Here is a 12365-nt window from a genome sequence, read left to right as displayed (position 1 = left end):
GTCACACGGCTGCCAAAGTAGTCTTGTCAGAATTTGAGGACCTAGCTCATACGTGTAATCCCAGCACTTTAGGAGGCCAAGGCAGAAGGATAACTTGTGCCCAGGAATTCAAGACTAGCCTGAGAAACCTGTCACTCACACAAGAGTGAAACCCTGTCTCTATTAAAAATTAAGTAATTAGCCAGGAGCAGTGACTCATGCCTGTAGTCCCAGCTACTCGGGAGTCTGAGGTGGAAGGCTCACCTGAGCACAGGAGTTCAAGGCTGCAGTGACCCACGATTGCACCACTGCACTCTGGGTGACAGAGGGAGACCCTGTCTGAGGGGGAAAAAAAAAGAAAGAAAATTTAAAAAGAATTTGAACATAGTTCTGTTGACTACAAAGCCCATGTTTTTTAACTTATTTGCTGAACTCCCTACTCTGGATGTAGCCAGATAAATACAGACTATAACACTGAAGCTAATTCTCCCTTCGCTTACACCCTATGCTTCTGTACTTCAGCGGAGCTGAACTCACTTAAAATGGCACAGTACTCATAACAGCTGCTTACCCATCTTGTACTGCTGTTCTCTTTACTCTGTTTGGTCCACCTCCTCTAGATTAAAGACCACTCTCCTATTCTGGAAAAGAGAGAAGCAAAACAGTTTTTTTGTTTGTTTGTTTTTTGTTTTTTTGAGACAGAGTTTCACTCTTGTTGCCGAGGCTGGAGTGCAATGGCGCGATCTCGGCTCACCACAACCTTCACCTCCTGGGTTCAAGCAATTCTTCTGCCTCAGCCTCCCGAGTAGCTGGGATTACAGGCATGCACCACTACGCCCAGCTAATTTTGTATTTTTAGTAGAGATGGGGTTTCTCCATGTTGGTCAGGCTGGTCACGAACTCCCAACCTCAGTTGATCCGCCCACCTCAGCCTCCCAAAGTGTTGGAATTACAGGCGTGCGCCACGGCGCCTGGCTGCAAACAGTGTTTAAATGCCTCTTCCTTCTTGCTTTTCACATGACATTTTCTCCAAGCAGCAAAAATCCTGAATGGCAGTGTGTTATAGAGTACAAACTTTTCACAAACTTCAGCTCATTAATTCAACACAAATATTTTTAAGTGTGACAAGATTTATTTAGGGTTTTCAGGGTATTATCTGCTATTGTTATTTCTCCCCTTTTTTGGAAAAAGACCTCAGTTTTAATTATTTTCTTCCCAAAATAAATCACACATTTGGTTACAATTAAAAAAAAAAAAAAAGATTTATTTAGGGTTTTAACCTCCTAAGCCTAGTTTTACAAGTTTGCCATGCTTCTTTAACTCCATCTTTGGTTTTTTATTCTTTCATATACCTTTTTCATATGTTCTTTTAAAATCTGACTTCAAGTCAGCTCCCTATTTAACTCTCTTGCTTTCTGTTTTTCATTGTGATGTTCCCCTCCAGCCAAGTTCTCGTTCTAACTTCTGCCTTTCTGTTAATAGCAGCACCGCCATTGTCTAGTCACCCAGGCTTGAAACCTCAGTCACTTTCAGCCATCTCACCCTTTACACCTACTTCATCACTAAGTCACATCAATTTTCCACTCATAACATGAGTTGTTAACTCTCCTTTACTTCCTGTTCCCACTGCTTGTCTCACCAGGACTTCTTCAGTAAACTCCTAACTGGCTTCCCTGCCTCCAATCTCTCTCTGTTCTGGTTTTCCCTGCACATTGGCACCAGCTTAATTTCCTTGACACATTCTCCTATCACATGTTTTTCTATGTTATCAATATTCAATCACATATTACACCTTGCCTATTCTATCCCTATAGCATCTGTTATCACTAACCTAGTTCAAGCCCTTTTAACCTTTCCTTTAATACTGCAATAATCTCTCAACTTGTCTCAATGCTTTTAGTGCTTCCCATTCCTAGTCCACTTCGCATAATGCCAACAGATTAATCTTTTGATTAGTCTATTCAGCACTGATTCTGCCACTACTCAGCTTAAAAATACTTTGTGGCTTACTATTGTTCATCCATAAAGTCCATATTCCTTAGCCTAATATTCAAGGTCCCACCTTATCTCCCATTATTCCCCTTCGTTAACCATACACTCCAATCAAATTAATATAAAAACCTTACATTTTTCCACCTTTGAGCCTTTGTTCATGTTGACCTTTCTCTCATTTCTGTGTGTTCAAATCCTACCCTATCCTGAAAGACCAAGCTCAAGTGGTACTTCTTGAATGAGAGCTCTCCAGTTTCTTCCACTTGTCATTAGACATTTGTATGCTGTTTATTTTTGGAGAAAAGCATATTTCAAGTAGGTTTTTAAATATATGATCCTATGTTTGAGATTAAAGTCAAAGATATAATTTGACTACCCAAACTCCAGATTGACAGTGCCTTTTCTACCACTTCCCCACTTTACTAACCAATTCCTAGGCTTTGGTCAAATTTAGGCCCAGAGTAGAAATTCCCCCTTTCTTGCTTCTCTTTTTGGAGGAGTCAAGGCAAGGCAGTTTTCTAATATGTTGTAGTAAAATATAATTTGTATTGTCCAGGAAAATCCTGGACTGTGGAATCACATGGCCTTAGGTTCCTGACAGCTTTTTTCATTTTCCAACTGTGTGAACTTAGGCAGCTTGCCTACCCTCACTAAGCATTGGGGTATTTATCTATTTGTAACCCTAACAAATGTAATGGCCCCTATGTGGCTTAGTCTCTGCACAAATGGCATATATGGAAGCACTATCAGAGGCCCAAAAGTAAATTTTAAAGTGATTTGTGTATTCAAAGGACAGTAAAGAGGATCTAGTTCATAACCCACAATGACATTTCTCAAATTTTCTTCCCCCACCCAATTATCTCTAACCTGAAGCTGTTCCTAGAACCTTTCACACACACAGGTATACACACACACACACACACACACACACACACACACACAAAATATCTCTACCTCCTCAGTCCCTGTTCTCTCTCAATCCTCTTCCTCCCTCTCTCAGCCATATATTATAAATTGACTTAGCCTCTCTGACATAATGTAGTCCTCCTCGCTCTCAGGTCCTGTCTCCTTCTACCTATTTAAAATACTAAGAACTGAAGCTGATAAAGCTTCTTCTTTAATCAATAGAAGTAGAGTGAGGGAGGGCCAGGCACAGTGACTCATGCCTCTAATCCCAGCACTTTGGGAGGCAGAGGCAGGCAAATCAGCTGAGGTTAGGAGTTCAAGACCAGCCTGGCCAACATGGTGAAACCTCATCTCTACTAAAAATATAAAAATTAGCTGGTGGTAGTGGTGCATGCCTGTAATCCCAGCTACTTGGGAGGCTGAAGCACAAGAATCACTTGAACCGAGGAGGCGGAGGTTGCAGTGAGCCAAGATCACGCCATTGCACTCCAGCCTGGCAGCCTGGGTGACAGAGTGAGACTCCATCTCAAAAAAAAAAAGAAAAGAAAAGTAGAGTAAGGGAGAAGGTGCATGACACACACATTGGTAACTCTTGTCCCATCACATATAAAATATAGACAATAAAATATACCTCATGTGGTTTTTAAGACGATTAAATATTGTGTATGTAAAGCACCCAGCACGTGTCTAGCACATGATTTCCACACAGTGGTTGGCTAGCAGTTCTACAGTTTCCATTTGTTTCTATTTTTGTAGATTCTAATTCTCTGAAGAAATTCTCCATATTTTCATCTAATTTCTTTTTTTTTTTCCTTTTCTTTTCTTTTTTTTTTTAGACAGAGTCTCGCACTGTTGCCCAAGCTGGAGTGCAGTGGCGTGATCTCGGCTCACTGCAAGCTCCACCTCCTAGGTTCACTCCATTCTCCTGCCTCAGCCTCCTGAGTAGCTGGGACTACAGGCGCCTGCCACCATGCCCGGATAATTTTTTGTACTTTTAGTAGAGACAGGGTTTCACTGTGTTAGCCAGGATGGTCTCGATCTCCTGACCTCGTGATCCGCCCACCTTGGCCTCCCAAAGGTCTGGGATTACAGGCATGAGCCACCGCGCCCGGCCCTAATTTCTTAAATATACTAATCATGGTAATTTTAAGGTTCTTGTCACCTAACCCCAATACCTGGATCACTTATGTATTTGTTTCTATTGTCTCTTTTTTCTCTTGGTTTTCAGACATGTGGCACATGTCTTTTGTCACACCTGGCAATAACATATATAAATAAATTGTAGAGACTCCAGCTGGTGTTAGCTTTCTCTAGAGAGGGCTCACCCTTCCCACACTAGGCAGATAGAGTGGTGGCTGAGCATCCTGTTTCACTAGAAACTGTGCTGAGTCAAGGCTGGGCTGCAGTCCTGCTAATGCTCAATCTATCCAGGGTTTGTTCCTGGCCCTCCAGAGTTTTCCACTGAAAGCCTGGTGTATTATGTGTATCCCCTCCCTTTGGAAGGTCCTACCTCTAATCACTGGCTCCCAAGTCTGCTCAAACATTCTACTTTTTGGAATCTTTCTCCTTAAGTGTTTTTGCCTTTTGCTCCATGCAGCCCTAATATTTGGCAAACGTGTTTGGGGGAAAATTGACTTGATTCCCATCCCTTCCCACCACCAAGTCTCCACCAAAAAATCTGCTAGTTTCTCTGTTCTCCTATACTTGCCTCCACAGGTGGAAGTCTTGGATTCTCAGCTCCTCCAGCCACCACTACCAGTATGCCCTCTGTCCCAGAATCAACATATACTCCCAGGGTATAAGCAGCTGCAATAATTCCCTCATCTCTGTGGACTCTTCCTTCTCTAGAGACTTAGCTACCACTAGATCTCATTGCCTCAGCAACTCCTTACTGCCTTCCAACAAATTATCCAGCTTTTCTGATCGTTCTAGGCAGGAGAACCAGTCTGCCTCTGGCCACTCCAACCCACTTAGATGCAGAAGTAGATGTTTATTAAATGCTCATTTATTCCCCCTTTGCTATCTGTTCAGACATACAGCACATCTTCTAAGTTCCCCTTAGCCAGTTGGCTGGCTTCACCATGTTTTCATTTTCAGGCTCGTGGATTTCCTTACAAGTGTGGGTATAGCTCAGTTTATTCAACCACTGCCTCTTCACTTGCGGTGTTTGTTTGTTTGTTTGTTTGTTTGTTTGTTTTGAGCAGTTCTTCTGAACAGAGTTCACATTGCCATAATTAAGTCATAATGATTAGTGCCAACCCACCAGTCCTCATCGACTATAAATGTTGTGTAACTTTTCAAATTACATTTTACACATACTCTAAGCCTTCGTCAGTCACAGCCTTGTTATTTCATTCCCTGATTTTTCACTTGAAAATTTTTTCTGTCTTCCTCATAGATTATTTTGCTGTATTCAGGTATTTCCTTGCTTTTCCTCGGAAAAGATCACTTCATCAGATAGGCAAGACTTTTCCCAGTCTTTTCTGAAAAATATGTATTGTCCACCACTCCCATAAATGTCACTCTTAGATTAATACAGACCACAAGAGAGCTATGTGTTTTGGCAGCATTCTTTGGAGCTTTTATAGATCTATATCTAAGAATTATTCAAGTATTTTTAATTTAACCAAGTTAAATAAATATTCATAATTAAATGTATTTTTAATTTTGAAAAGTTAACACTTCATGGTGCTTACCATGTACCTGACACAGTTCTAAACACTTCACAGCTACTAACTTATTTTATCCCCATAACCATTCTATGAAGTAAGAATTATTATCCCTGTTTTACAGATGAGGAAACTGAGGCCCAGAGAGTAAATGGTAGAGTTGGGATTGAAAGGCTGGCTTCAGGCCCCAAACTCTACACCGCTCTACAGCTCCATGAAATTTATCAGCATATTGATTGCAGGAGTGCTCTGAAATATATTCACCACTCAATAAGCCACAGACAGCTTCACCCACATTTTATATCAGGAAAAGCTATGGGGCTCCCTTCTAGCAAAAGTGGGTGGTTTGTATTTCTGTGAGCTTATCTAATCCTGGCTGTATTATTGCCCTATTTTATTTTTCTTTTGCCCAGTCCCCATAATTATTTATTTTATCTTTTTATGCTGTTCCATTTTTCTAAACTGGCGTAGCTGTTTTGTGGAATGTAGTAGGAAATAAATATATAAATAAAATTAATTTTTTCCAAGTCTTTATGAGATCAGTCTATCCATTGCCAGGAAAATATCATTTCTATTACCAAATCTTGCTGTATAGTCCTAGTTATGTAGCTAGTGACTCACTTTCCACATCCTCATTTCAATTGCAAAGTCATATCTGTGTGAGCTAGAAAAAGAAATGAAAATACCACCTAGGTCTTTCAGTTTCCTACTTAAAATGTCAGAGTCTCTGGAGACACATTCCAGAGCTTTACAGTCCATGTCTGCCCTAATTGGCCACAGAAGTTACAGGATTCAAGCCATGATGTGTTCAGCAGGAGTCTAAGTACACAGGCAGTGAGCCAGTTGGGCTATAACTGGGTGGGGAAACGGAAAGTCCTTGGTTAAATAGGCAAAGACTCAAGACCAAGAATCCAAGCTGAGAGTGGGGTGATGGCAGGTCAGGAGCCATTCGAGAACAGAATGAGGTTAGAGTGTAGCATCTGGGCGGGTCAGGGGATGGACAGGTGCTAGAACAGCAGCCTAGCATGAGTCAGTGGGCTTCCTGTGACCCAGCTTTGTCTGTTTCTCTTGCTTCATCTTTCACCTACACCCCTTGCATCCTCCACCCCAGCCACACTAATAAATGACTGAATGTACTCCAAATATGCTGAACTGTTTCACACCTCCACACCTTTTTTCATGCTGTTCCCTTCCTCTTGCCTCTGTCCACCTGACAAGTATCTACTCATTTTTTTCTAGATGCTGCTTAAATAATTTCACTACAAAGCCTTTCTTGCCTCCACCACAGCCTGTCTCCATTCATCTTTCTTGCCTTTCCACACCCATGTACTTGTTGCCACATCTATCTAGACCTTTTGCACCATAGCTCTCTGATATGAGAAATGTCACATTACTATATTTTTTCTAAATCAAATTTAGAAAACATTGGTTCCCAAGGGCCAGGATGTTGACACACTCAATATCTTTATGGGTGCCTCTCCCCCTAGGATCATACCCAAAATCCAAGGAGCTTAAAACAGTACAGAAAATGTGGGAAACGGCCTTCTGGTCTTCAGCACACCTCCCAGGACAATACTGAATAGAAGTAGCAAGAGCAGACATCTCTGCCTTGTTTCTGATGATACAGGCAGAGAATCCACTCTTTCACCACTACGTATGAGGTTAGCTGTGGAGTGCAATGGCACCATCTCGGCCAACAGCAATCTCCGCCTCCCAGGTTCAAGCCATTCTCCTGCCTCAGCCTCCGGAGTAGCTGGGATTACAGACATGTGCACCATGCCCAGCTAATTTTGTATTTTTAGTGGAGACGGGGTTTCTCCATGTTGGTCAGGCTGGTCTCGAACTCCAGACCTCAGGTGATCCGCCCACCTCGTCCTTCTAAAGTGCTGGGATTACAGGCGTGAGGCACCGTGACCGGCCAATAAATTCTTAATAGACAAAAAATTCACAAGCAAATGCAGGAATCAATGTAAAAATAGAAGATTTAAAACAATACTAATAATCCAAATCCTGAGCCCCTGAGCCCCATCAGAAGTTACTTAAGCCAACTGAAATGGAGTCCCCTGAAACTTCCTGGTTACTCTCCCTTCCAGGCTTAAGCAGGCCATGTCCTCAGAGCAGTGGCAGTTCCCCCCCGCCCACCCACATACACACACACCATGATTTCTATACCATTTGTTCCCAGTGTGATGGATTCTAAGCATCAAGCTGACTTTCCTGCACATTTGAATTTGTTCGTCAGGAAGACAGCACATCTCTAGATAGAAGCAAAACACTAAGCAAGCATGAACTTCTGAAGGCATGCATAAAGCTCTTGGCACAATACCTGATGCCTGATAAGCATTCCATTAAAGTTTGTAATTATGATTATGACTAATTTTCCCATGCCCAAATCATCTGCCCCACCCCCGAAACCTTCTAATGAGGATGCATCATGCCTCCCGAATTATCAGTCAAGTCCTACCCCACAAAGAGTCAGCAACCACAGGAATGGTACATACCTGTTTTTCTTGGAGATGTTAACAGGTTTCCTACCACTTGCTGTGCCTACCAGACCTCCTCAGAGCTCCACACTGCATAGAATGATGACACTGCTTTAAAGTGCAGAGCCTCCCCTGTGACCACCCCAGCACCTCCCCGCTGGGGTCTAACTCTAATGCTACAGCAAGTGTTTTCTGTCTCACTGAGTCTCTTTCTATTTGTCTTCCCCAAGACACTGATACTCCTCTTTCTCTGAAAATCTTTTCCCCCCCTTTGCCTTTCCTCTTTTTTTATTTGTCTCAACTTTTCATATAAGAGTAGCCAGAACTCATGTGTTTTCTTCCATCTTATGTAGCAGGGAGGTTGTTATGGTTTGTACCAGATGTAACTGACGATCACCCCCAGTAAGAGGACACAGTTTGAGATGATTATAATAGTTCTAACTCCATATTTCCTGGAGTTTTGTGGTTTTTGTTGAAAAGCTACCACAAAAAATTGCCTCATTTTCATGGCTCATTTAAAAGGATACACCTACGAAATCTTCTCAGAAGTCTGGTTGTCTCTTATTCTTACCCATGCCCTAACCTCTGCCATCTCCATGGCATATGGCAAAGTGCCACCCTCTGTTCCATAATACCCGTAATCCACAGCAGCAGTGCCCCCAGCATCCTGACTCTTCTTGTCCTGTGATCGGCTAAGATGATCTCAAGGGCCCTGCACCCACCCACCTCTCCCTCTGCTCTTTCTTTATTTATGTTTTTTTTATTTTTTGAGACAGAGTTTCGCTCTTATTGCCCAGGCTAAAGTGCAATGGTACAATCTTGGCTCACTGCAACCTCTGCCTCCCAGGTACAAGCGATTCTCCTATCTCAGCCTCCCAAGTAGCTCGGATTACAGGCATGTGCCACCAGGCCCAGCTAATTTTTTTGTATTTAGTAGAGACGGAGTTTCACCATGTTAGTCAGGCTGGTCAAGAACTCCTGACCTCAGGTGATCCACCCGCCTTGGCCTCCCAAAGTGCTGGATTACAGGTGTGTGCCACCACTCCCGGCCCTGCTCTCTCTTTCTCCTCCCACTTTGCAGGCTGCTTTCACTGCCTTCTCTCTATCTGTCTGTCTATCTATCAATCATCTATCTATCTGTATTTATTTAATTTTTTGTAGAGTCTTGGTATGTTGCACAGACTGGTCTTGAACTCCTGGGCTCAAGCAGTCTTCTTGCCTTGGCCTCCCAAAATGCTGGGATTACAGATGTGAGCCACCACATCTGGCCTTACTACCTTGTACACTCTCTGGACATTCCAGGGATATTCCCCAGTCAGCCTGTTTTAATCCCAGTTGTTAACAAACCAGACTTTATTACCCTCAAAAGAAGAACTGAATTTCTACAACAGACAACACTTCATACAAGTCTTGGTTTCAAGACACTGCTTTTTTCTTTTTCCTTTTGAGACAGACAGGGTCTCACTCTGTCACCCAGGCTGGCGTGCAGTGGTACAATCATGGCTCACTGCAGCCTTGATCTGCTAGGCTCAAGGGATCCTCCCACCTCACCCTCCTGAGTAGCTATGAGTATAGTCACGCACCATGGGCTTCAAGACTCTGTTTTTAAGAATTATAATTCTTAAAAGTCCACATGTAGTGTTGAATATGGTAGGCCCCTCTGGGATGAACATCTACTTCAAGTTACAGGGCATTTCTTAACTTTTCTCTCCATTGTTGACCCTTTTATGTACTCTCTCTGGCATATCCCAGACCAGGCAGGAAGAGTAGTACCTCGTGATATTGATGATTCAAGCAGGAAGTCCCTCCCTACCAGGGCCAAAGTTAAATGGCTCTGCCCCCTCAGCACCCCTGGAAGTCAGGGAAACTTCAATTGGGACTGATCCTCAAATCATGCCATAGACTAAAGATGAACCAGTATTTCTGTATGTCCTTGTTTCAGAAAAGAGAATGGCTGCTGTTAGCCAAGGGGGAACCACTGGGCCCAGGACACAGCCAGAGAATTCCTGCCAGCACCTTCTATGTGATCATGCCATCACGCTCCCTCACACTGCTGGTGAAGGCGGTGGCCACACGGGAACTGATGCTTCCCAGCACCTTCCCCCTGCTACCTGAGGACCCACGTGATGACAGTCTTAAGAATGTGGAGGCAAGTGGAGCCCAGATCTCATGGGACAGATCTAGAAGCGAATAGAGTTTGAGAAAGGGAGGAGGGAGAGGAGTGAGCCCAGGAGGGAATGGATGGGGAGCTGAGGAAGGAGTGTGGTAAGACAGTAAGAAGAGAAAGCAAGAATAGGCAATGATGCCAGACGAAGGAAGTAAACACTTAGATGATGGCAGCAGGGTAAGGAGTGAAATAGAATGGAGGCTGGGTTGAGGGAAATGAGACTTGAGAAGAAAAAACTGGGAGAGAAAAGGGATATTGGCATCAGTGATGACTGGGAATTAGAGTCATCCTAGAGGACTCACGACATGCACACGGACCTGAAATCTGAGGAATAGGTGGCTGTGAAGGAGAAAAGGGAGCATCACAGAGTAGAAGCCTGATGGCAGGCCAGGGCACAGGGAGGCAGGGGAGGAAGCCACAGCACTGGCAGCTCCAGCTCCTGGGGATGCACTGGACACCTGTTTTGTCGGTTTTGTCTTGGCACAGACTGGTTCTCCTGCCCCCACCTCCTCCCCAGAGAGGAGATTGTGATGTTAGACAAGGGAGAGCAGAACATTGGGAGGGAAAGGAAAGGAGAAGACAACAGCGGAAGACAGAAGAAAAAAGAAAGGAGAAGGGTGTAAAAGGAGACCCAAAAATCATTCTTTGTATGGGTTTTCGTGTCTTTGTGTGTTTATTTTTTGAATGTGTCTGTGCTTGGGTCTCCAAATTGGTGGCAGTGGGTATAGATGTGCCTGTGCATATCTGTGTGCTGGTGTGTTCTTAGGGGTCTTTCTGCATTGCATGTGTGCATATGTGTATACCTGTGTTGCGCTCATTTATGTTTGTTGAGAAAAGGAGGAAAAGGCAGCCAATGTAGGTGCCCAAAATAGGAAGGGCTTCAAAATGAGACGAGATGGATGTAGATGCAAAGGCCATTTTTTCCTCCTCCTCCTCCTCCTCCTCCTGGGATCTGGATTCTCTACATTTGCTCTGCTAGTCTCCCCAGGCTAAGGGTGGGAGGGATGACTCTGGGTAGGGAGAACTGGAACCACATTGCTGCTGGCTCGCTGGCTTAAACGCAGCAAGGACAAGGCCTGGGATTGTACTCTTGGCTTGGCGGCCACAGAGACACAGAGAGAGGTGGGCACAAATGGCCATGGCCCGCTCAGCGTCTCACTTTGGGGCCAGTGGTTCCTGGCACAGGATGTTGTGGCCGGAAAACCTGACTGCACAGGAATGTTGTACTCCTGTATCCCCTCCTCCCTTTCCATTCAGCTCAGCTCACCTCCAGGCTGAGAACTCCACGTACTTGCCTTGCAGGCTGTGAGCACCCCACCCTGCTGCGTAGCCCGCTGACACACTCTCCCTCCATGCTCACAGTGGATCCCTTGTAGCATTCATGTGCGCCGGCCCCCTCAGAACCCCTGGACATGCGTCTTGGGGCCAGAGTGTTCAGTGTTCCTAACCACTTAGGGTTTTTCCTACTTCTCCTACCCATGCCTGGCCCTTACATCACAAGCACTGGACCTCAGGCCAGAACACCCAGTGGGACAGCATCTATTTCACAGCCTTCATGGCAGCCCTGGGGTTTCACACTTCCTCCAGCCCCTCACACTTCTGGATCACTGCCTGACATCTTGTGTTCTGTGACCTTAAGTTCCCTGGGTAAGGCCCCTCTTTTCTTTTCCTCAGAGCATGCTGGATAGCCTGGAGCTGGAGCCCACCTACAACCCCTTGCAGGTTCAGAGCCACCTGTACTCACACCTGAGCAACATCTATGCCAAGCCTCAGGGGCGGCTCCACCCACACTGGGAGAGCCGAGCCCCAAGAAAGGTACCACTCCTCTCCTTCCCTCCTCTTCCTTATTTCCCCTCCCTCCCCTTCATGCCCAGAGTCCTAGAAAGCCCTCCTCCCCCATCCCAACACCACCCCCATCCAAGGGACTAGCCTTCCTCCTGGATCCCACCCCTGGTGGAAGGGAAAATTAGAACTCTTACTGGGTAGGGAGGCCTGTTTGCTAGGGCATTTACATATGATAATGTTTAGGTGTTTTAATTGTAGTGTTTATGATAACTCATTAGTCATTTACCAGACTATTGTCCCATTAAGCAAACTGGCTACACAGGAACTATGACCACAGTCCTCCTGAAAGAAAAGGCTGAAGGAAAGGTGGGAAAAGAAATGCCC

General features: G+C 44.6%; 1 protein-coding gene across 1 annotated transcript in view; it reads left to right on the top strand.

Annotated features, from left to right (window-relative positions):
- Window positions 1–12365, top strand: part of M1AP (meiosis 1 associated protein) — a 91195-nt gene that overhangs the window by 77507 nt on the left and 1323 nt on the right. Inside the window, exons 7-8 of the mRNA XM_073023109.1 lie at window positions 9972–10178; window positions 11871–12011. Of these exons, the coding sequence (XP_072879210.1) occupies window positions 9972–10178; window positions 11871–12011 (348 nt within the window). The remainder of the gene's footprint in view (window positions 1–9971; window positions 10179–11870; window positions 12012–12365) is intronic.

Source organism: Chlorocebus sabaeus, chromosome 14 (assembly GCF_047675955.1).
Source record: "Chlorocebus sabaeus isolate Y175 chromosome 14, mChlSab1.0.hap1, whole genome shotgun sequence".
NCBI classification, from domain to species: Eukaryota; Metazoa; Chordata; class Mammalia; order Primates; family Cercopithecidae; genus Chlorocebus; species Chlorocebus sabaeus.
Note: the sequence above shows the minus strand (reverse complement) of the source record. Positions and strands in the feature narration are given on the sequence as shown.